Genomic DNA, 27,106 nt, shown 5'->3' with positions numbered 1-27,106 from the left:
CTTTAACACTTTGACACCTGGGTTTTACATATCAGCAGAAATTATTACATTTTGATCCATTGGATCTGTATAGAACTTTTCCTGCTATCACCATCTTACATAAGTATGACAATTCAACCTGATCTCTGAAGATGTCACTGAGAAATACACAATGATGCAAAATCCATAATCTGGATCAGATCTGGAGGAAACTGGTAGAGTTTCCGATCCTGCATACACATACAAGATATAGATTTGGTTCAAATCCAATAACCTCGGACAGAGATAGAAATAGACTAGAAAATTAAACAAATAACAAAATAAATACATAATTAAATGACATAATACTAATTAGAGTCACCTTATCTCTCACTCCATCTTAATCTAATGCCACTATACCAGTGTGTGAAGAGGAGGATGATGAAAGAGCAAATAATCTTATTGGGAATAAATCTGCCTCCTGTGAAACGTCTGGAGCTGACTTTGCTCGACCCATTTACACCGGTGTATTTTAACGTTGTTGGTGATAATGGTGTTACTTTGAGAGCTCAGTATGTATACATTAACATGTTGTGCATGTGTGTGCATGAACACAGTGCATGTTTGTGCATCTTAATTCTGTATTTGGGAGGACCTGGCAACCATGTCGTCCCTGCAATATCTCAGTCGTTGTTGCACATATTTTAATAGACCACCTTTAAGTCAAGTGAACGCATCTCTTATATTTGACACTGCTTACCATGACCGTTTTTGGACTTTATATTTATTGAGTTTTCAAAAGGTAAACTGACAGTTATCCATTGTACTAAGTGATTGAGTTTTTTGTTGGCGCTCAAAATTTTCTTATTAAATTTTACTCGCGACACAAAAAACATTGAACAATACACATTCAGCATCTGCATCGTCCAAGTGTCGTGTCTCAGTTCTGGGACTTACACATGGTTCGTTTGTCCCATTTTAATTCATATCCTGGAGAGTTTTTTTTTAACATTCATATTATTATTCTGTGTTGAAAAAATATGTATTATCTGGCTGAGTTTGGGTTTTAAAGCGGATCTAGACCGGAAGTTCCTATTAACGCTGTTTTTTAGTGTGTATCTGCGTCATTACCTTGTTTAAGAAGCCCTGAAGGTTCTAAACAAACAGTTCAGCCACTGCTGAGAACGCTGTGTTTTATTGTAATCTCCGGCTCAGCGAGATCTCTGAAAAAACCCGGTCCGGTTACGTAAACACCGGTTCTCCTGATCCTCCTGCTCCGGGCACGAGTCCAGGCACATCCGGTTGCGTACATTGAACCGCAGAAGAAGAATAACGTCCGTTGTGGAGGTGTTTCACGAGCGACAGTGTCTTCTGACTCTGGGTCTGACTCCGGGTCAAAGTCATCAAAGGACTGCAGCGGGGAGTCGTGAAGAAGCTATTTTTAATGTTCAATGTTTTGATTATGAGTAGCAGTGCATCCACAGTGTGCTGAATATGTCACTTCCGGGTACTGGCCAATCACAAGATTCTGTCTTCTGGGTGTGAGAGTTGAGTCTCAAATCTCGTGGATGGGAAACACCGTCAGAAAAGAGGATTTCTATCGGCTCGTTTACAGCAACTAGGAGGTTTTTGACCATAAAAACAAGTTAATGTATGTAAGTAGACTTCCATAACTAACATATATGTGCAACAGGATCACTCTATGTGAGCTTTAAGGCAGCACTTGAATGTTAGTTCATCAGTTCTACCACCTTGAATTTAATATAGCACCTGTGATTTTTCCTTTCATTCTAATGTTCATGTGTCTATGAATAGCCCATTTATTTGAACCAATCCTTCATTTGGGTTTCTATTTGTTCTCACTGTGACATGTGGTTAGTAATAAACTGACATTTTGTAGTTTTCAGGTGTTGAAGAATCTTCCTCCATCCAAGAGTGATGAGCGCCTGAAGGGCTGATGCAGGACTAAAGTGGAGCGGAGGACAAGGCTGTAAAGCCGGAGAGTGGACATGCATTAACGCACTCCTTCGGGGAGTGAGTTCTGTCATTTCACAGGGGTCAAGATGAGGAAACGCTTGTTTCTCTGCCGTGTCAGTGGCCGCTGGCTCTTGCACAAGCTTGTCCTGTTTAGGCAGATTGATTGTGACTGAGGCGGCGATGATGCAAGCTGGTTTATAGAGCTTATAACCTGGATAATGTGATGAAGACATGATGAAAGAGAAGGAAAATGATGAGGTGGAGTGGAGCGTGGAGGAGTAAATGGACAGCTTTTAATATAGACTGGCACTTTTTCAGCGGTGAATGTAAAGAAAATGACCAGGTTTTCTTTATGTTGAAAAGTGAACATGACAAATGCATTTTTCAATTGCTTACTTTAATTTTAAATTGAAACATAATACTTAAGGCCCTCAGAGTCAAACTGCTGTGACTTCTCATAATGAAATGCAGCTGACCTGGATCTGACTCTCTGCACAGCCTTTTAACAAACCACTGACTTTCCATTGCCCGGGGATTTGTCTTTATTTTTTTTACTCTCTTGTATTGATCTTTGCTTTGTGGCCTGCCTCAACTGACAGGCAGCAGGAATCTATCCATGCGCTTTTAAGTGTCCTGTGGAGATTCATGCCTTCGATTGCACCGGCGCAATCTCAGCCTGCGATGCCGTTCAGTCTGCTCTTCATTAACGTGTCCTTTTCATTCCAACCATTATGGTGCTATTGTGTGTGAGGGAGCATATGAGCGGCTTATCTAACCCTGAGATAAAATGAATATTAAATCGATGGGGAGCAAAACAGCCAAGGCTCTTTCTCTGTGTCTCTAATACACGGTGGAAATTTAACATATCAAATGCTTTTGAGGCTCCAATGGCGGCGTAGTTCTGGTCCTGGTTCAAATCCTACTACAGTAAAGGGCCTTTATGCATGGAGTTTGCATGTTCTCCACGTGTGTGTGTGGTTTCTCCATGTACTTCAGTTTCCTCCCACAGTCCAAAAATATGAAGAGGTTAATTGGACATGAATGCAGCCCCCCAGTCGATGACATGCTTCCCAAAACTTAATATCATGTTATAATGAAAACATGGTCCATGACCTTGTCTTCCCTGAGACACAGCTGCCAGTGAGGTGATATTAATTTGCTCGCAATAAAATTAAATGCATTACATTCAACATAAATAATAATAAAATAAATTACATACAGTATACAGCATATAAGCTTGTTTGGTGCTTTTATTACAGTTGTCCACGTTACATCATTTTAAATGTATTTCTCTGTTTTTTAGATTATTATTATATAAGTATACATCATTCCACATTAAAACAAGTCCCACTTTATTTCTCCTACCGGCCCTTTTTGTTTTTTGACCATACTAGATGCTAATTGGCCCTGAGGTCATTTTAATTGTGACACCTCTGCTCCAAATTGATTGTAGGTGTGAGTGTGAGACAAACATATAACGTAGACATTATGTATGTTTGCCCTGTGATGGACCGGTGATCTGTCAGGTCAGCTTGGATTGGCTCCATCTTCCCCACGATCCTCATGTAGAGGATAAAGTTGTAGACAATGAATTAGTTACTGTTTTTAGAGCAATAAAAATAAAAACAATAAAAACACTTTCACTTCCAATCTCTTGTATAATCAGCGACCCTCCGGTTGTACTGTAGCAGCATGTTTTAGGGCCACACTAAACCTTAGTATTTTCATTATCATTAAGCTGCAGTGCATAACTTTAGGTGATTTTGTTGTTTATGTTATTATTCATTATAACTTTGGTCTTTGTCTACTGAAAAAGTAGTTGTCAGGCTTTTGCAGAGCTTGATGATGAGCTGATTTGAATCAGGGAAACATCTAAAATATGCAGGGCAACACTGCTGAAGATGATCTATCCATCGATAAAGTGGTAGAAAATGAATTCATTTATGTTTTTAAAGGGTCCATCATATTTGCCTATCATGAGATAAAAAAGTGTCTTTGTGCATTTGTTTACGCATGAACACATTACTTTAAGTGGGATTGTAGTAACTGTTTTTAACTCTAAAGGTCACTGTTGTATATATTTTACAGACTAGTGCAGTTGTTGCTCAATCTGTGACTGTTTTTTTTAACCAATATCTGTTTCATTTCTTATCCAAACAATGTCAAAATCAGCACTGAACATGCTGGTACCCTTAAGTAAGCCACACGCCAAGTTGTCTAGCAAAAAGTTTGACTGTTATATCAGGAACAGACAGATGTAAGTATGTATTTGGAGCTTTTTTTAGTCTTGATGACCACTCAAAGCTGCTTTACACTCCATTTTTACTATTCATCTGTATTTCTACCAATTTTTATCCAAACAATGTCAAAGTCGGCACCACACACACTGGTGCTCGTAGCAGGTGGCCTGCCAAATGTGAAGCCTGTGCAAAGACCTGTTGCACAGTTATAGAAGTAACGGTCAGACAAATGCACTTATGGATATCACCATAAACAAAAATCACATGACACAAAATACTAATTTAAGGCCATGAACTATAATGCGCAGGGATAATATTAATAACATTCTCATTAGAGCTGTACAAGAAAAGTGAGCGCCAGGCTTTTGAGAATACATATATATAGAAAAATCACACTATCTCTGTTCATCCCCACGCTTCAATTGTCCATTTGCTCTCTTTACTTGTGCATCTTACCAGGTAATTCATCAGAATGTTATTAATATTACTAATTCCATGCACACGTTATACCTATTTCTCCCCGTGTGTGTGGGTTCTCTGGTTTCCTCCCACACTCCCACACAAAACATGCAGTATTGGACACTATGGACAAATTGACCATTGGTGTGAGTGTGAGAGTGGATGGTTGTTTGTCTCTATGTGGCCCTGTGATGGACTGGGAACTCTGTCCAGGTTGTATCCGCTCTATGTCGGCTGAATTGGCACACACACCCCCCACGTGACCCTCATGTGGAGGATAAAGGGGTAGAAGATGGATGGACATTATACCTGTTTTTGTGGTCACAAATTATTATTTTGTTTTCCCATGCCATGGCTGGGGCTCCTTAATAAACATAATACGTTTTAATAAATAACATAATCATAATAATACATGCAGACACATGTTGTGTTCTAAAATTCTAATACTGACGTGCATCATTACGGTGGCCCAGAGGTGTCAGGCCAAATACAAACGCCACAACACAAATACAAAAGCCACAACACAATTCAAAAGCCAAGACACAAATACAAATACAAAAGCCACAACACAAATACAAATACAAAAGCCGCAACACAAATACAAAAGCCACAACACAAATGCAAAAGCCACGACACAAATGCAAAAGCCACAACACAAATGCAAAAGCCACAACACAAATACAAAAGCCACAACACAAATACAAAAGCCACAACACAAATACAAAAGCCACAACACAAATACAAATGCCACAACACAATACAAAAGCCACAACACAAATACAAAAGCCACAACACAAATACAAAAGCCACAACACAAATACAAAAGCCACAACACAAATACAAAAGCCACAACACAACACAAATGCAAAAGCCACAACACAACTACAAAAGCCACAACACAACACAAATACAAAATCCACAACACAAATACAAAAGCCACAACACAAATACAAAAGCCACAACACAAATACAAAAGCCACAACACAAATACAAAATCCACAACACAAATACAAAAGCCACAACAGAAGTGGGAAGTGAACGGTAACGGATGTTGACAATGCGGCGGTTAGGACCATGATTATTAGTTAAATTATTAATTATATACTAATCAATATAATTATTATTATTAGGAATAATAACAACGTGTTGAAGTAGTTTTATAACTCCTTTTTATATTTTGCTTTTGTATTTGTGTTGTGGCTTTCGTATTTGGCCTGACACCGCTGGGCCACCGTACATCATGACCATGGATGTTCATATTATACATCCATGATCATGACTTTTCTTAGGTAGTTTACATGGATGTATAATATGGTAGTTTATTAAATATGATGACGTGTGTTGCTTTTTAACATCCGGGGGGGGCAGGTCCAGAGCAGAGTGGGCGTGTCCTCTGCTCTGTTCCCTGTGTTCCCAGCAGGAAAAACGCTGGAGCGGAGCTGGAGCTCCACACACTGCAGAGGAGGAGGGAGCAGGAGACTCCGGGCACAGGAACATGTCAGCCTGCTTCGCCACTGAGGGACGCAGCAGCCACAACCACGTCCTCTGCTTTACTTCTGAGCACTGTTTCACACTTATGTTCCTCTGAATCCTTCACCACAGACCTCTACCTCTACCTCTACCGCTGCCGCTGCTGCTTCTCCTCTCTCCCTGTCTCCTCCTCCTCCTCCTCCTCCTCCTCCTCCTCCTGCTGCGCTCCGCCGTCCCGTCGCCAGGATGGACAAGTCTCTCTGCAGTCCGCATCACGGGACCAACAAACCAAACTCTTCCCCCACCACAGACCGAGGGAACTCTTCATCGTCAGCGACGAGGAAGCCGGTGGGCCGGAGTGAGTCGCATAGCCCTGGCTCCGGCGGAGCAGGAGGAGTAGGAGGCGGAGGAGGAGGAGGTGGCAGCAGCCGGGGAGCTGTGCTGGGGAACAGCATGAATCTGCAGCAGCGCAGGAGGCAGCTGGAAGGAGTCCTGAGCAAATACACCAACCTCATCCAAGGCTGGCAAAATAGGTAAGAGCATGCATGGAGTAAAAAAAAAAAAAAACGAGGAGAAGAGAGTTTACATACAGACATGACTCACTTTCTGCTTTCTGTTAGTGTTTTTGCTCCGTCCACGTTGCAGTTTTACCACCACGTCACATGTGGAGGAGGTGGAGAGTTAATGGGTTCACGTGCACTGTACCAGGCCCTGCTGATGATGAACTCATATTATTGGCAGAGACACATATGTTGATGATGTCATCAGTGTTTACATATGACTCCCCATATGTAAACACTTGCTGATTGTCTTTGTCATCAACATTTATATCTGATTTCTGTGGCCTCTATGTCCAACGCATTGTTTTTTGACAAACAAACAATGACAAATATTGACACAATGTGATATATTTATGTTGGAATTAGTCCTTTTTGCACACACACACACAGTGTGTGAATCTGACCTCTGCATTGAACCCGTCACACAACAGTAGAGAATGTTGGTCAAGTAACTCTGGAAGTGTAATGTAAATGACTGTATTACAAAAGTAATTAGTTACATTAATAGTAACTTTATCACACACCTCCTCACACAACTACACACTACATGAAAAAGAACAACCCATTGAGTCAGCTTCTGGATACACACAGCCCTCCCTCTCTCTGCACTGGCTATTTTCTCCATGAGTTTTACCATACTGTGCTGCCCTCTCAGGTCTTTGAACACATTTGATGTGGAGTATTTCACGGTTGAAAATGTTTCTCTTCACCAACACAGTCAGTGGAACTATAATAATCTTGCATTTGGTCGAGACAATGTCGAAATAATGTTTGGACCTCGAAACTTGTAAATGTATAATTCTCTTCTCCCTCCATGTTTGGTTAGTTTATGTACGTAGTAGCCGCTCATTAGTCGATGATTACCACACCCACAAGTGACGCCCGTCTCTGTTTACAGTCCAAGTGACAAAACACGGCGTTCTGTCGGCAACGTTGGATAAGTAACAAGAATCAAATTGATCGCTCACTCATCGTCTACTGTTTTTATCATGATGGTCGGGGGGGTGCTGGTGCCAATCCCAGCTGACATAGAGCAAAGGGTGTACTGTACACCCTGTGTACAGGTCATCAGTCCATCCCAGCCCTGGACCCATTTAGGGATTTGAACCAATAACCAATAAGTATTGTGGCAATACAATTATTTTCATTATTGACTTAATTTAAAGCTGCAGTGTATAACTTCTGGTGATTTTGTTGTTGTTTATGTTATTATTCACTGCTCTGGGTTAGCATGTACTTCACCTCACTGTGTGCTGTGTGTGTTCACTAACTCATGGATGGGTTAAATGCATAAATTGGAAATTTCCCCTTGCGGGACTAATAAGGGATCTTAATCTTAACATATTCAGCCTCTGGTATTTGTGAACAGAACACAAAATCTATCTATAGATTATCTATACTATCAGACCTGATTGACAGAGCATTTGTGTGTATAGAGTAGCAGTGCAGGGGGCAGGTGAGGATAAGAAGCATTTATCCTGTCAAACTGCTGAATGAGTGCGTTTTTTTGTGTTTTCATTATTGCAACATGAGCTCCGAACACAGACAAACACAGAAAGAGTCATGTGGAGCTGATAGACTTAATCATCGCTGTGTAAGCTCATTTGAACTCACGGTTTGAATGTAGCAGTCATTTGTTTATAATTAGAAGTTGTGCTCTACGGCTTTAAATTTTTTTCTTGGATTAATCTTTTTTTTTGGTCTGATTATATTCCAGTGATTATATTTTGCCAACTTATTCACTGACCACCAAACAAGACTCAGATTAAAGTATATGAAGAGATAAGCTGCAATGAGTCGTGATTGACTTATATAATGTGTAACTACGAGGGGTTGGTCAAACTATTGATTTGTTCATATATTGTTTTCCTTCCTTGTGCAATATGATAATCCATAGACCAGGGAAAATATCGATCATTTAATTAACAAATGAAGGCAGTTTCTGTCACTTTCACTCGTCTGGCGTCACTACTTCATGTCACCTCAAGGTGGCACTGCTCAAATGAACGAGGTAAACTTGGGCAGAAGTTACTGAAGAAGAGGGAGTTTACAGCGGGATAATGCTCCATCCACGTTCGATACTTAGACCTTATGACCTTTGACCTATCGCTATATTGTGAATAAATAGAGAAATCCTCTACTTTTAACTTATCGTGATATTATTGGTATCGTGGACCATGTTTCACATATCATATTGTGTGGTACTCCCTGAACTTTTCACAGAGGTTTTGTTTTCTTCAGTTAGACCAATATCGTGATGTATCGCTATATGATTATATATTGATTATCACAGAATAGTTGTATTGTCATATTATTGGCATCGTGCATCGTATAGTGAGGTACCCTGTCATTTCCACCCATAATAACTACTATTTATATCTGAATATCTTAAGTCCTATTTGTATTAGACTAGGGATTAATCTGTCAATTATTTTCTTGATCAATCGAATATTTGTTTGGTCCTTAAAACGTCAGAAAATTCAAAAAAATTCAAATGTTTATCAGTTTTAATGATTTCTTTGTTATATGGAGCAAAGAAACCAGAACATGTACAATTCACATATAAGAAGCTGAAAAATCTGAAAACTTTTATTGTTTTAATTCTTTATAAAACACTCAAACCTATTTATCGATTATCAAAATAGTTTTTAATAATGACTTTATTAATTGATTAATGAAATAATTTTTTAGCCCTACATTAGAGTATATTAGAACATATGTCTGTTATGAACCCCCAGTGTAGGTCTACAACAATTGATGATGTATTTCTTTATAAAGCTCCAAAATCAAGAATATACAATCACATTTTTTCAACCGAAAACTACAAAAAAATACATTTTTTTGTTAAAAAACAACAACAAAAATAATCAATCATCCAAACAATTGGTGATTAATGAGTTCATCACCTCATTCATTTATTGCCTAACATCTGCAGCTGTAAAATATTCACACTATTTGGCATCAAACTGGTTTTTAACACAACATTGATCCTTCTACTCCTTATGTCAATATGGATAAACTCTGAACAAACAGTCACTGAGAAGCATTAGCATTCGTTTGGAGTTGTGTGTGTGGCCACATGTGACCCAACAATGACCTTCTCCTTTTGGTCGACTAACTCCTGAGGGAAATCTCTGGCTCTTTAGCTGCTAAACGCTCCTCTATTTGTGCTGGCTGGTTAATCTCTTAACTGTGTCTGTCTGCTGTTTGGTGTTAGGCAGGTATAGTGCACAGTGGGTTTTTAAAGTCTCTTCCCTGAATACAGACGACTGCTGTGGCTGAAAATCGTTGAATAGGTGCAGTGAGAATAACAATATGAGGCGGACAAAACCATAGCGGCTTTAGAAAAGACATAAACACTTTGAGAAAAGTCCATGTACTTTAAATGCTATTAAATTGGCTGATATTGTTGTTAGGTTAGGAGCAATCGATTATTTGCTTGATTAGAAAAAAAGTTGTTCTATTTTTTATTTTTTTTATCACTGATTGTAAAACAAAACAAAAACAAAAAAACAAATCTTTCTACTCTAATGATGACCTAATTTGTGGTACATACAAGTTGCAGTGGCAGCAAACATTTAGCTAGTCAACTATAGAAGTGATGAAATTTACAAGGTTTCTTGAATGCATTTTGGTTTTAGCAGATATCTGAGCCTTCTGAGATTTGAAAATTGCAGTAGGCCATATTGATTCTAATACAATTTGAGTGCATCTCCTTAGCTGCTTCTCTAAGCTCAACAAACCCACATTTTATCACAAAAACATCACTATATCATCATAGAAATGGACCTGAAACAACATCTGTGCCACAAATTGACAGCAATACTTTTAATTAGAGCTGAAATAATTAATATATTCATTATTGATTAACGCCCTGTTTCCTTTTTCAATTCAATGACCATTGTTTTGTTTTTTTAAATTGAGTCTTGAAAATCAAAAGTATCAAAATAACCAGTTTATTGACCAATTATTATTAATCAATGACTTACAATCAGCTGCTGCAGATACATAAAGGTAGAAGTTGGTGTAATATAAAGCTGTTGTACAGGCGTTCCTAATAAAATGGTCTGTTGGTGTTCACCCCCCAGTGTGTGCTGCCTGCTGCAGGCTCATTGGTTTACTTTATTGATCCAAACACATATTAGTGGCCCTGGTTGTCTGATCTTCTTTTGCTGATGAATCACAGGGAACCTCAGCAATGTTTCTTGCACTTACAGCGGCGTGTTATTGTGCCTTGGTTGATCTCTGCCCTGTGATTTAAATGTGTTTAAAATTAAAAAAAGGTTACTTAACCCAGTGGTCTCAAACGTGCGGCCCCCAAATCAATTTCATGTGGCCCGCTGCCACTTAATATCAACTTGTGAGTTATTTCTTAAAGCGGACCTAGACTGGAAGTTCCAATTAACACTGTTTTTTAGTGTGTATCTGCGTCATTACCTTGTTTAAGAAGCCCTGAAGGTTCTAAACAAACAGTTCAGCCACTGCTGAGAACGCTGTGTTTTATTGTAATCTCGGGCTCAGCGAGATCTCTGAAAAAACCCGGTCCGGTTACGTAAACACCGGTTCTCCTGAACAGCAGATCCTCCTTCTCCGGGCAATAGTCCGGGCACATCCGGTTGGGTACATTGAACCACAGAAGAAGAATAACGTCCGTTGTGGAGGTGTTTCACGAGCGACAGTGTCTTCTGCCTCTGGGTCTGACTCCGGGTCAAAGTCATAAAAGGGACTGCGGCGGGGAGTCGTGAAGAAGCTATATTTAAACAGTGTTAAAACAATGTTTTGATAATGAGTAGCAGTGCTTCCACCGTTCCAGAGGGGGGAGCTGTGCTTCTGAAAGCTGGTGTACTTCCGGGTACTGGCCAATCACAACACAGTCTGTCTTCTGGGTGAGAGAGTTGAGTCTCAAATCTCGCGGCTGGGAAACACCGTCAGAAAAGAGGATTTCTATCGGCTCATTTACAGCAACTAGCAGGTTTTTGACCATGAAAACAAGATAATGTATGTAAGTAGACCTCCATAACTAACATATGTGCAACAGGACCACTCTATGTGACCTTTAATGACTATATTGGATTTGAATCATATATACATTTATATTGTGAACTTTTTATCGTTCCATATCAAAACAAACACTTTCATTGTCAAATTATGTCAAATATCAGCATAAATATTATTATTTCGATGTATTTTTTACCTATATTGATTATTGTTGTGAGCCACACATGAAGCGTCTTGAAATTTGAAGGTTGAATATAAACAGTTTTCATTTTATCCTGATGTTTGTACAGAATTATATAGAGTTATAGAGGATTTATGTTTCACATGTGAACAAAGTCACTTCTTTTGTTTAGCCGCACATAAACATAACTGATGCTGCGGTGCCTTGATGTAATGGTGCTGCACAAAGGGGAAGCTGAGACTGTTGTGTACATGGTTTTGGGCTGGAAGCCAGATATGTGAGACGGGTGGGTATAGACAGGCGGAGGTGGGGAGAATAAACGGCCGCTCTCTGCTCTCCTGTTCAGACGACAGGTGTATGATGAACCCTCCTAGAAAAGACAAACATGTTCATTTCAGGGAGTGAAAAAAAACAAGGTGGTGTTTAATCAAAAAGTAGATTGTGTCTGTGGTGTTCACATGGGGTTATCGCCTGTTGCTCCAGCTCACACAAACACTTGAATGCATGACACAGAATGTAAACAAACGTACCTCGCAGGTAGCGTTTTGAGCCGGATCAGCTCATTCTTTGTGAAGGCGCCTGTCTTGTTTCAATTTCAGACTGCCCGAAGGCAAAAGCTCTCGCTTTCAAGGAAAATCCTTTCAGTTCATTGACCAGAGCTGGCCGAGGCCTGGAGCTCCAGTAAATGTGTCGACACAGATAGTGAGCATCGAAAAAAAAAAGAATCCTGAATATGTAGCCTGAAACTGAAAAGCACTGCAATCACACCACATGTTTATTGGGAGTGTGCAAACCTTGAAAAGTTGTCGACCACTTTATCCTCCACATGAGGGTCGCGGGGATGCTGGTGCCAACCGCAGATGATACAGCGCTAAATGCCGGGTACACCCTGCACTTGTGCCAGTACATCGCAGGACAAGTTGACCTTGAAGTGCATACCATTATTACAAATGACGGAAAGGAAACGTACATTTCCGGTAACTAATTTACAGGACGCGAAACTCACAATTCCCGTAAGCGATTTATACGGATGCTGTTCCGCTATAAACAAAAGGGATGCGAACCAGTGACCGACTGACAGAACGTTTTGTTCTTCATACACAACATTCATTCAGCCAATCTTATATAGCACCACTTCCTTTCAACCTGGCTTTCAAAATAAGAGGCACTGACTCCGTCTTTTTACTACTTCTTACATCAAACTTTTGCCATAATTAGCCGTATTAGTTAATTCTATAAGATATAATGAATGTTTTTAATTCCACAATGCTCTTGTCTTGGCAGTTTGTATGTTAAATAGTTTGTTAAATATTATATGTTTTACTGTCAAAAAAAACATTACCCGCTCTCTTTATCACTTCTGGGTCACTTGTAGAATTTGGTATATTCCCAAATTCATTGTAAATTTCTTTTGGGATTTGTACAAATGTTTTATGTTTTGTAATAATAGGTTGCACTTACAGGCCACCGTACAGGGCAAACATATAATGACGAACAACCATTCACTCTCTCACTCACACCTACGGGACGTCAGAGTGACCAATTTACCTCTGCATGATTTTGGACATGTGGGAGAAAACCTACGCACATTCAGTACAGGGAGAACATGCAAACTCCACAGGCCTGGATGCAAACCAGCAACCTTCGTGCTGTGAGGCAACAGTGCTAGCCACGCTTGATCCCACTGGGTATAAGGTTAATTTAGAGTTTCCAGTCAACCTATGCATGTTTTTGCATGCACGCAAACTCCTCACCGAAAGGCCCTGGGTTGAACCAGTGACCTTCTTCTTGTGAGGCAGCAGTGTGACCCAGAAGGACATCATCCTGGTGAAAACGGTGAAGGAGACAATACACGACTTGGGGCATAGTGGATTGAACACATTTCTAAATGAACAGAAGGAACGCTGGCAGGAGCTCAGTGCAAACTGCTGCGTTGCCACTATCGTGTTTACTTTGGCTCATGTTGTGCAGTGAGCGACACCCACTGTTGATGACACAGGGCGGTGGAACTTTGTTTTTTTGTTTCCTGATAACTAGTGGACTGGTTCACTGAAAGCTCAATGGTTCTGAATGGGACAGGAGCCTGAATGGGAGAACCATGTGCCAGTGCCTGGCAGTGTGAAAATCTCTGAGTCACACATAAAGGTCACTTCTTATAACCATGCTTAGCAGTGACTGGACAGTCCTTGCATCATTGTCAGGCAATAATATGCAATCACATTTTGTTTTTGTTTTTTGCCTTTTGAGGGAACGGAAAACATTACCTACTAATTTTGCTTCATGCTGGATGTTCCACTCACAACAGGTAGGTAGACAGTGCCATTTATGTGTATCTGAAAATGATTAACATCTGTCCTCTGTGATGTGGTCATAGTATTAGTTAACAAGTTGAAAAATCAGAAAACATGTTTTAATTAAAAAAAAAACAAAAAAAAAAAACACTAAAACCTTTTCATGGATTATCAAAATAGGTGACAATTAATTTAGTAATTGATTAATCAAGTAATTATTTCAGCCCTATTGCATTTAAAAAAAAAAAAACAAAAAAAAAAACCTTTTCCTTTAATTTCACTACAGAAGAGACTTGGTCTCTGCAGTTGGGTGCAGGGAACAACTCTCTGTCAGTTATCAGCAAAAAACACATTACCAAAACATATCGTGCACCCCTAGTTTGATTCAAAGCTCCTCATGCTGCTGTAATATGAAATAATTTTCAACCTTTAGAAAAGTAAACAATGTGTTGATCTGTGTTGATATAATTATGGTGGCTAGAAAATAATTAACGTTTGAGTGCTGACTAGTGTAACACTGCAGGAGATCAGAGGACCTCATCTGAGGAGGTGGTCCGTAATCTGTGTTGAACACAGATTACATTCATGCATGCACGGGAATGTGACCATCCTCAAACCTATGATTGTGTTTTTTTGTGATTGATCTGAGGATCTACTCAGGACACATTGGGGTTCGTTCAGACCTGAACTTAGTGGGATCTGATCAGATCACTCCTGAATCAGGATTAAAGCCGTGTTTCCACTTTGTAGAACGGTTTGGTACAGTACAGTATGTATTTCTTTGCCTTTTCATTAGGAATAATAATAATACACTTTCCAGTTTTTGACACCTTTCCCTATTGAGCTACCAGAGTAAAATGGCTAGCTCCACCCACGTACAGTCAGCTGATAGGGCGACAGAAAAACATCACTCCGTAGTAGGGCTGTAACCATATGCATATCGAAATCGAAATCGCGATACTCAGAGCCATGACCTGGCTGGTTCCTTGTGTCGTGGCTGAGAAAACAGAATTGCAACACTCCCTTTCTAACTCCCAGATATTTTTCCAGTCAGCCACATCATATGAGCTGTTAGTGCTACCAAACTTATTTTGATTAGGGGTGTCAAATGATCGCGTTAATTGTGATTAATTAATTACAGTCATCATTAACGCGTTATGTTTTTAATCGCTATAATCTTTTCTTTACTGATGTCCCCGCTACCTGGGGCAGCGTCAGACGCAACGACAAAAGCGTCATAAAACCATGTCTAACTTTGACAAACACAGACATGATGCATACCCACAGAAAGGTCAGAAACTCAGCTAAAAGCTCATATAAACCATTCTTATGTTCACCAAACACAGTTAAGACATCGATGGAAACCCGCAGGAGGGGAAAAAACCTGTTACAGCGCACACATTGAAAAGCAGCACCGGAGCGTCAGTGTGATTATGTAAACAGCGGAGAATTCACAGATTCTAACGGTACCATTTTTATCACTCTACGACCAAGATTCACGGATCCAGCCCCAAAATAAGAGCAAAACAACAACTGACTTTCAAGAAATACAAGCGGAAATACACAATCTACACTATATTTAAAATTTTGCTGTTTATCGAAACATGTTATTTCCACTGGAACAAAACTGCTTCTAATGAAGAACTACTCAGTCTGTTCTCATACAAAGTTTGATGTCTAGTCGAGACAAACTGACACAAACCCAGACAGAAATAAACAGCTGCTGGATGGCCTCCTTTGTTGTCTCGCGTTTGATATCGTCACATGTTGTTGTTGTTGTTGTTGCACTGGTACGGCGTCACGCTATGCGGCCATCAGGCTCAGCCCACACCCCACCTACCTAGAAAACATACTCTTCTCAGTCTAAACACAAACCTGACCCAGCGCTTTACCATTCCAAACTGTACCATGATGGAAAAAACAGAGTTGGATGATTCTCGGTCTCGTGTTATCATGTTGTGTGAAGCCATTGTGTCATTAAAAATCTAGTTTTCATTAGGAGGGAAATGTGTTAGCCTGGAGGTAAAAAGAGAAATGGATGACACTAAAACTTTATTTTGGGTAAGCGCTGGTAACGTAATAAAAAGCTTTACTTTCAAGCCAGAATTCATTACAGGGGGTTTAATGTTTTATTGCGCACCATATGGGCCATTCAATAACGATTTCCAAGCAACAAAAAGGCAACAGTATGTTCAGACATAATGGAGACATCAGCAGCCTACAGCTGCCATGACTTATTTTATTTATTTTCTGTTTTAGACAAACAAGTGTTCTACAAGTTGATAAAGGACAGGGCCCACATTTATAGTCACATTTGTCACCAATATCACATTACACATGATGAATTATCAGATCTTTTAAAATGTAAATGGTGGGTTTTTTAAATTCACTACCTCCATGGTTTGATCACATGTTCTGCAACAATATCAAGGGGCTTCATGTTCATGTTGATGTTTTCTGTTCCATTTTCTTTTAATTCTTACTAATTCATACACCTATGATTTGTCTTTATATAGCACTTTTTTAGTCTTGATGACCACTCAACGCTGCTTTACATAACAGTTTTCCCATTCACCAATTCACACAGCACATTTTCTATCACACATCTTTCATACCAAATCAAACGCAACACGCTTATACCCACGCTTCAGGAGCAACGTGGAGTTAAATCCTGACCCGCACTAGAGGATAATTGGCCAGATCTCTGTCCCGATCTGACACTTCTCTGATAATCGTCGGTGCCTTTACGATTTCAGGCTGATTTGAACAGATTATGTGGCCAAAAAATCTGACGCATTTGAGTCTTCCCAAACATTGGGAACAGCGATTGGGGCGAGTTGACTGGGAAACAGATGTTTGTTGTTTTGTTTAGAACCATAACTTGTACAAGCCAAGTTGATTTATATTCTGAAATCATGTTATATCACACAAGTTTCTGTGAGATCCCAAATCCATGGAATCTTCTCCCTGAAATCTTTGATGAAAGCCAAGTGTCTGGTCCTGCGTCTTGACTGGATCATCTAGTCTGTGCTTTCTCTGGACTAAAACATTGAAAATCTGTTACAAAGTTTGTTGTGTCTTTTAAAATCAAGTCAAATGTTGGGGCAGGCTTAAAGGGAATGTTCCGAATTTTGGACATAAGACCTATTTTCCAACTCAGCCGGTGTGATGGAGACGTCTGGAGACGTTTTCAAGAAATTTCATTCAGTTCTTCTAGTTGCCGAGTTCGCTGGTGCTATGGCTAGAGCAAGTCAATGGTATGTGCTAGCATGGCATTAAAAACACTCATACCGACTACACAGTGCACCCGAGGCAAATCAATTGTAACTGCAGACTATTGATGTACATATCTGTGTTGATAAAATCAACCTTGCAATTTGAAGGATTTTTTGTCTCAGCAGCAGCAGCAGCAGCAGCGTGTCTTACTTCCTATTAGGCTATGGCGGACTGATATCACCTTGCACTTATAAGTTACCGGTTCTATAATAGTTTGTTTACCTGCTGTCTTGAGTCTTAGTATATTCTAGAGTATCAGTATATTCTCCAAAAGTGGCCATTTTTGTGAGATTGAAGAAGCTATAGCACTGCAGGATACTCTGCGTCTGTAGCAATGACAGCAGGTGAACAAACTATTCTAGAACCGGAAGTATGTCCAAAATTCCGAACTATCCCTTTAACTGTCTTACCCAGCATGTAGACGAGCGGAGACTGGAGTCGTGCCCACAACATTCGAGTTGAAAGACAACTCGCTATACCACTGAACCGCAGTGTTTCCACTGAGACAGATGTTTCCACCAGGTCTGTGCCCAGAGATCTTTGTCTGTTCAGTTCAAAAGAAGAAACTGCAGCATAATGTGCATAAACCCTTAGGTGTTACTGTAGGAGACACCGCCATGCTACTGTGAGGAGTATCGTTCAGTTTACCATGCAAAATCATTGTCAGTTATCGCAATCAAACTCATGTGAAATGGACTGAAAAACAGTGTAAATGTGTTTTGTGATCCTGCAGGGCTTCAGTTTAGTAGTGACGCTGATTTTAGTTTTGTATGGACAGGAGACTAGGATTTCCCCAAGCCTTTGATCATCTCAAAATGATATCAGGCTTTTTCACTAGGATGAGGAGGATTTACTTACTTTCTCTGTGGACTCACAGATTTTAAGAATAGTGGTTCTGTGAGTGTTGCTGGAGTAATGATCAGTCATTTGGAGGAAGATGTTTGGCAGGTGGTGTCGTGGTGGGCAGCAGACCTGAGTGGAGCTAATTCTGCCACAGTGTGGGTGGCCATGTGTCAGAGTGAAGTGTTGTGGTAGGTGCTGTGTGTGTGTGTGCGCGCGTGTGTGTGTGTGTTTGCATTGGAGAAAATGTGCTTGGTAGCTGGATAAATACACATGTTCAGCTCAGTGTACTCTACTTGGTTTATAGCCAAGCCTGCTAAAATATTTATATAATAATAAAAATAATCATCATACATGTTATGTATAAAGCACTTTTAAAGACTCTTTTTAAAGACACTTTACTTTAAAGCGGAACTAGACCAGAAGTTCCAATTAACGCTGTTTATTTTGTGTGTATCTGCGTCATTACCTTGTTTAAGAAGCCCTGAAGGTTCTAAACAAACATTTCATTGTTAAAACAATGTTTTGATAATGAGTAGCAGTGCATCCACCGTTCCAGAGGGGGGAGCTGCGCTTCTGAGAGCGGGTGTGCTGATATGTCATTTCCGGGTACTGGCCAATTACAACACAGTCTGTCTTCTGGGTGCAAGCGTTTGTCTGAAATATATCGCAGCTGGTGAACAGCGTCAGAAAAGAGGATTTCTATCAGCTCGTTTACAGCAACTAGGAGGTTTTTGACCATAAAAACAAGTTAATGTATGTAAGTGGACTTCCATAACTAACATATATGTGCAACAGGACCACTCTATGTGAGCTTTAAAATCACAAGAAAACACTTTCTAATATTTAAAAAACATCTTTCCTCGAGTGTGAGTTCAAGTGCTGATAGAGAACACAGGCTTTGCAGACATAAGGCGAGATGTTTGGTGCTCCAGTGTAAATTTAGATGCTCTGTGAATTATAAAGACCAGGAAAAGAAATCACTACACAGGAAGAAACAGGTGGAGAAGCTAGTTGCTAGGTGCTGAGCTAGTTCTCAGTCATTTTAAAGAAACAAATTAAATTTACATATCCTGGATACAGCAGAGACGAGCTTATTTTGTTCAGGAGCTTAAACTTCATCGCCTCAGGACAGACTTCAGGTTGTCTGTCAGACAGTTTCAAGATTTGTGAACAGTTCCAGCTGTGCGCGTTTGCTTATCTGAATATTTTTTTACATCACGTCATTAACAATTCTGATTGAATGGGTACCACTTAGAGGCGAAAAGTGTAAATATAAAATGTAAAAGCTCACATTGACTCGATACACAAACATCAATAACATGTGAAAAATAGCACCAATTTTAAGTATCACATGCAGCAAAAAAACAAAAACACCAGCCAGAAGTCAAATAGCAGATGTTTCGTCTCTGCTGAGTATTTTAACTGCGAGTCTGTTTCTGGTGAAGAACTCTGCACCTTCTCTGGATTTGCTGGAATTCATTACACAAGCACATTTACGTAATGACTCCTACGAGCACATATCGTTATAGTTGTGGCATTTAATGCAGAATGTAACTGCACATCAGCTATTAGCAAAGTCAATAAAAGGTCAGCAATGCTTTTAATTCAGTCTCCACATTGTGTTTACCGCTAATAGCTGGGACTGACGCTGGTTTTCCTCTGTAAAGTGGTCATGTGACATGTGCATGACGGTGAGTGATAATGGCCCGTGAGGAATGGAAGGGTGGGCGTCTGTTAGGCAGGTGGTAATATGAACATTCCCTGTCAACATTAGCACAACCAAAAATTATTCTAGTTCAAGATATGATTGAAATAATTCTCCAGACATGCTTTAAAAAATTTTTTTAAAGATATAAAGAAGGGCGGGGCTTTCTCACTTTACTGTTCCATCATTTGGTTTGTATACGTAGGAATGAATGTGACACGTCAGAATAAATCATTATCTATCTACACAATCTACACTTTATTTAATATAAGTCACATCACATGAATTATTAACAGTTTTACTCATTTATGATTATCCTGATAATTAGCAACATTTTTTATTTTTATTTTTTTTATAAATTTTAATTGTTAACACACAATTTTAACATGCAGTAAATTATAAATAACTGTCATATATTGAAAGTTAATCAGGACAAATTGACAAATGCACTCATTCACAGGACATTTTCTGGCCCTTTTATGTTTAAAATAAGTAAAAAGGTCCAGACCGCCATTTTGAGGTTAAATAGGTTTAATGTTGTACACTGAGCCACACGGTTGGTGTAGTGGTTAGCACTCTTGCCTTTGCAGCTAGAAAACCTGGGTTTGCAACCTGTTCTATGGAGTTTGCATGTTCTACCCGTGTAGAACTGTGTATTCCAGGTTCTCCGGTTTCCTCCCTCAGTCCAAAGACAGTGGGGTGGAAAATTGGACGCTCTAAATCAGGGGTGTCAAACTCTTTTTCACTGAGGGCCACATCAGCATAATGGTTACCCTCAAAGGGCCACATGTAACTGTCATACAGAATAAATGTAACTAAATGTAACCAAATGTAAAATAAAGGCAACTACTCTAACATACTGCTAAATAACGGTCTGTATTTATTACTTATTGAATTTCACTCATCGCATGATGCATATACAATGATACACTGCAATCTAGTGACGGCGCTGTCACTTCGACGCAATCGCCATGCATTGTGGGTAATGTAGTTTATAGTCAACACACGCCTTTAAGCAGCATAGACCTATTTTAACACAGATTTTTAAGACCAGTTAATCACTCGCGGGCCACATAAAATCTGGCCCCCGGGCCTTGAGTTTGACACGTGCTCTAAATTGACCATAGGAGAGAGTGGATGTGGATCCTCGTGTGGAGGATAAAGCGGGAGAAGATGGATTGAATATTGTACCGTCTCATCTTTAGTGTCAATGCTGTGTTTTTCCAAATGTCTCTGTCTAAATTGAACACACTAATCCCCAGAGTTTTCAGACTAACACAAGGTCAGCAGCGTTGTGATGTCTGCATAAATTGTGAGAAGGACTTATTTCTTTTACCGTGCTGATGAATCGATTAGATTATATCATCCATTTGACACTGCTGTGTTAACACATTTTATCAGCCTCATCTGCTGCCAATAATCAGTGTGGTTTACTCGTTTCCGCCTGCTCTCATGTTCCTCTGAACATTGTTGAAATGTATCTTCATAAAGAGCAGCAAGAAGATGCATTTTCTGCTGCCGAGCTGTTCCCTGCAGCATTCATGTAAATGCTATTAGGAAGTGATGGTGTTTCTGTTCATATAGGCTAATGTGCGTGCCCTAGTTGTTGTTTTTTTTTTTTTTTGCAATTATGTTTAATGGTGCAAAGATGTTCAGTGTTAGAAAGCTCTGTCTTTTCTTGAGTGGACGATTGATAACATTTCAGAGCTGGAGGTTATTGTTTTTGATGAGAATTCAGGAAACCTTAATATCGATCCAATGTTTTCTTTGTCTGGAAAAAGTCAGATATGGTAGGATTGAAAATGTGCCTCAAAAAGTCATAAAAATACAGGTGACACATTACTGGAATCTGATGCCTGTAATGGCTATTCAATATTTAACAGGAAATTGGCCCATATCAAATACTCATTAAAAATCCAATACTGTATCAATATCTTAACACATCTCGATACAGATTACTGAACAATAACTTTTTGTGATACTGTTTTTTTTTTTTTTTTAACAAAAATGTACATTTACTACGTTGCACATTAGATCTTCTTGATATATCTTCACAACGCGCACACACACACACACACACACACACACACACACACACACACACACACACACACACACACACACACACACACACACACACACACACACACACACACACACACACACAGATATAAGATAAAGGTAGTGATAGCGTTATTTTAAATATTCGTCATGGCAAAAAATTAAAGCAGAGAAAACTGCTGTCAGAGGAAGTTTTGAAGACTAAATGACTGTCTGACGCAACCGGATGTGCCCGGACTAGTGCCTGGAGCAGGTGGATCTGCTGTTCAGGAGAACCGGTGTTTACGTAACCGGACCGGGTTTTTTCAGAGATCTCGCTGAGCCCGAGATTACAATAAAACACAGCGTTCTCAGCAGTGGCTGAACTGTTTGTTTAGAACCTTCAGGGCTTCTTAAACAAGGTAATGACGCAGATACACACTAAAAAACAGCGTTAATCGGAACTTCCGGTCAAGGTCCGCTTTAAGATAAAGCGGTTGACAGTGGATGAATGTTTACTGTGGTGTAAAAATATTTTCTCCAAAAGTGTAGGGGGAGCACTGTAGAGAGCTTTTAAAAGCTTTAACTACAGAGACATATAGGCAAGCATTTCAGAGCAAGATGGAACAGTCCAGATATTAATAATCTAGTGCACACTGTTTGTGTTCAAGTAGTTTTACTTGACTGATATCAGATTTGCTGTTGTTGCTGTAAATGGTGTCACAAATGCAGTAAAGCCGCTGCCAAACACCATTGTTCCGTCAATCCATCATTTTGGTCATTGAATTTCTTTCTGCAAACCTTGTGTTTCCAAAGGTTAAAAGTTCAGTGTGAGGTCAGAGAGTCTGTGGCCTCATAGGTCGGTTAATGTCAGCACAGTTAATGACTGAATGTAAGACCCAACCTCGCTTATCAACTGCCATCCATCATGGTAAAGGTCTGGATTATGGTTTGACTGGTGATACCTGGAGGGGTCAACAGTTCCTGCTGACCGAACGGGAGTAAGACTTCATAAAGTGTACAATAGCACTGTGTGTGTATGTGCGAGAGAGAGAGAGAGAATAAGAGAGGGCCGGATAAAAACTGACGCCGGCAGATCGTTCTCCGCTCGGCTGTGGTCGACATAAATCACCAGCTCTCCTGATGGAAGGAGGCGAGGCTGTGAGTGGGGGATCAATTTTCTGACAGCAGCATTCACTGCACATCCTCTCCAGGGAACTGCAGAGGGTTCATGGGAAAATGCCTACAGTCGTGTGAAGGATGTGCTCCGTCATCTGGTGACGTCTTTTAGAGAAATCCCTGATGTCATTTTTTATATAATTAAAAAAAATATTCTACACTCGAAACAATTAATCCATCAAAGGAAGAAATTCTGTTGACATCTGCCACTAAATGTAAGGATTTGATGCTTTTAGCAGTTCCATATGATTATTAATGAAGATATTTTCTCTCACATGGCATTATATAAAGGGCACCTATAACAATTTTATATATATATATATATGTATATATATATATATGTATATACATATATATATGTACATATATATATTGTATTATATTATTGACAGACTCTAGATTAATTATAATCACACTGACGGCTCCCATGATTTTTATCTCCATTTATATCAATAGAAACTGTCACTGTAAGTGTGTCCATGAATTTGCAGGACTCTTTTCTTTGTGACCAGGTTTTCAGTTCGATGATAAAAGTGTTTAAAATGATGGTTCTGCAGAAAAATCAGTGTAGAAAACTGTCATTATTATTATTATTATTATTATTATTATTATTATCATTATTTGTTAGAATTTAAGCAATGATGACTTCAATCAATTTACAAAAGATGCAAGACTTAAAATATGTACATTTTATGTAGAAATTAGTTTCATAGTTCAAGGATTGTGTATTTGGTTGTATTTTGTATTTATAGCAATTATTGTTTATGGCTATAATCATAAAATATTCAGCCTCAATTATTATTTGATGCATTTATTAATGAGGAATTGTCATTTGAAATTCACATGTTGCAGAATAATCAGTGCAGAAATGCTTTGGTGCTTGACAATTCTCATTATTGTTATTAGCTTTTAAAAGTTTGCCATGATATTAAAGTTCCATGTTTCATTAGTTTCACAAATCAAGATGTGTATATTTTCGGTTGTTTTTGTGTTCTTTTTATTAGTAGATATCAATTTACGGAAAAGTGTAAATTATGAAGCAATAATTCAATAACAATAACAATAACGGTATAATTTTCTTCAGTTTTTCATTATGTATTGTGCTAATTCACTTATATCCCATATAAGAGCTCTGGATGTTTGTTTAGCAAGTGTTAAACACTGTTGTTTTCACACTCACTCAGGAGGATGTCATGATGGCCTTTTTGGCCATCTCATGCTACTCTATCTCAGTTACATTTCTCTGTCATAAGGCTGTGAAAGCATTGTAGAAATCACAACTGGCTACAGTATAATGGCACCGAGAGTTCTGCGTATCTGACAAACATGCTGTAGCTGTTATTGATGTGTTACTTTGGATTAAAAAGGTGAAAAAAGTCCACACACGATAAGAAGAAACAACAACAGCTGTGTCTGTGCTCAGGACAGAGCTGCTCCATCAAAGCTCCTGATCAATACTGAGGCGTCTTTACACGTGGATGAAGGGACCGACATAGATTGTTAAAAATGGTCAATCTTTGTGAGGAAAAGAGGTCGGCATGTGTGTGTGACCGTGAGCTCAGCCAGAAGACGTGGACAAAGACGACCCCCGTGACCACAGGTCACTGCACACAAACACTGAAAGGTTACAGCCAAAGGCAGCCAGTGCTGCTGTGACCGGCACTGAAGTGCAGCAGCAGCAGAACCAGAACAGGCTGCTTTCTCAAATGTCATACACAAACCTTTCTGGCCACAGGAAATGAAATCTCTCTCAGTGTATGTGTATGTAATGTGTGTGTGTGTGTGTGTTTGTGTGTGTGTCCGGTTCACTTTAAATCTTCCGGCCTGCGATGACTGAGGCAGAGATTCAATTACACAGTTATCGAATGTGATTCATTAATCACAAAGAGGAAAATGTGGGCTTTAATTTTCCACACCCTGAGCTGTGGACTCTGCCAAAGATAGCTGCACTAATGGCTACGTTTAGTCATTTAGAATGGAGCTTCCTGTTGGTTAAAGGAGACTTTAACGTGCACAGAGCAGGGGTGTAAGGAAATATTGATACAAAGGGGAAATATTATGATATTTCACATATCAACTCTCTCTTAATTGATGCAGTGGTTCTGTGTTGTATTTAAGCCTCAGACCAGTAGTTTTTAACCATTTGACTTCATATATCACCTCGCTTATAGTATCTTTATTAGGGCAGGGTTAATTTGTTTGATCTTCATTTGAAAGATGCAATTAAATCCTTATCTTTTAACCCATGCTCTTTCTTGAATTCTCTGCAGAAAATAGTGAGATTATCTTTACAGATTTATTGTGTAGAAGCAGAAATACTGACAAATGCTGCCTATCTGATGTTTCATTGACATGATTGTCCACTCGAGAGGACCTTTATGGTGGTCTGTGTCCTCCATTGTCACCATAAAACAACATAAGGTCTCTGTTGCAGAGATGCAGGCCAGGCTGCGTTCATATGGAAATTGACAAAGTCTAATGCTCATCTAGACTGTATAGTCTGAACTTGAAAGGAGTTTTAAAGTTTCAAAGTTTGAATTATCACCTACAGCTATACTGTGATGTTGCACTGTGACATCCTATGAAATAAAATGTGTTTTTTTTATGATTTCAATTCAACTATATTCGGTAAGCTGTCAGCCAGTGTTTGGAGATGTTCAGTTTAAGTTACCAAGAGTATGAAGTGAGCTGAATTACACACAGTGCACAGAGGGACACAGCAGTGCTCCACTTTTGTCCCCTCACAACGCTTAACCTCCCGGGGCTAACTATGAAAACAACTACTAAAAGACAATGTCAATGTTTTCAATCTATGCCAAAAGTTTAACTCTCAGAACACAGAGTATTTCGGCTGCTTTTTTCCATCCATCCATCCATTATCTACCTCTTTATCCTCCACCAGAGGGTCGCAGGGGGTGCTGTGCCTATCTCAGCATACATACAGCATATACACAGGTTATAAGAATGTGCAATATAGTGTCATATCGGGTTTTTTTCAGTACAGCCTACAGGCAATCTGATGATTTTCACCAACTATATAAACACACCTGAGCAAAAAGTACTCAAAATGTTTAAAAATCAGATTTGAATTTGTGAAATTTGGAAATGCGCAGTCAAAGTTCACTTTTGCTTGTTTTAATGAAGACAAACTTACAAATGAAGACAATTATTGCTGCCTTATATCACTGCTAAAATTGTGATATAAAATAAATCATAATTTAACTCAACAACACATAAGAAAATGAAAAAAACCTTCAATATTTTAAAGCATGTATATGTGATCTATAAACACACATCCAGAAGGCGTCCATATAAGGAGTTGTGTAATATTACCACATCTATCTATCTATCTATCTATCTATCTATCTATCTATCTATCTATCTATCTATCTATCTATCTATCTATCTATCTATCTATCTATCTATCTATCTATCTATCTATCTATCTATCTATCTATCTATCTATCTATCTATCGATTAATTGGTGTTTGGTTAATCAGGTGTTGAAGAAATTGATCGGCGTTAATGCTCAACATGATGTTCTCAAATGTCTGTTTTGTCCACAAACCAAAATGATTTAGATTTAATGATTTCTTTGTTATATGGAGCAAAGAAACCAGAAAACATTTAAGAAGCTTGTTTTGATGATTAAAAACAGCACTCTCCTGTAATGGCAGATTCTTGCTCAGCTCGAGCACAGAGGAGTATTCTGTGTGAACAGACTCGTGGTAAACAATGTCCTGCAGCCCTCGGTGGATGACAGGTAAAAAAAATTGAAAGCTTTGTCTTTATGGCAGCTCCCATTGGACTCATCACACTCTCAGTCGTAGTTCTCCTCCCAGGTTTTTTCCTCCGCCTCCCAGATCGTGAAAGCTGTGCGTAAAAGGGAAATTTAAAAAAAAGAAAGTTCCAGCCGTAAACAAGATAAT

The 27,106-nt window shown here is 39.2% G+C and overlaps 1 protein-coding gene across 1 annotated transcript in view; it reads left to right on the top strand.

Moving 5' to 3' along the window:
* Positions 1-6,350: 6,350 nt before the first annotated feature.
* The window catches only part of osbpl10a (oxysterol binding protein-like 10a), a gene marked incomplete at its 5' end in the record, with an annotated part of 94,794 nt that continues 74,038 nt past the window's right edge, over positions 6,351-27,106 (top strand). Inside the window, one exon of the mRNA XM_083900264.1 lies at positions 6,351-6,637. Within this exon, the coding sequence (XP_083756390.1) occupies positions 6,351-6,637 (287 nt within the window). The remainder of the gene's footprint in view (positions 6,638-27,106) is intronic.

This window comes from Microchirus variegatus (genome assembly GCF_963457635.1).
Source record: "Microchirus variegatus genome assembly, chromosome: 13".
NCBI classification, from domain to species: domain Eukaryota; kingdom Metazoa; phylum Chordata; class Actinopteri; order Pleuronectiformes; family Soleidae; genus Microchirus; species Microchirus variegatus.
This window is presented reverse-complemented; position numbering and strand designations above follow the sequence as displayed.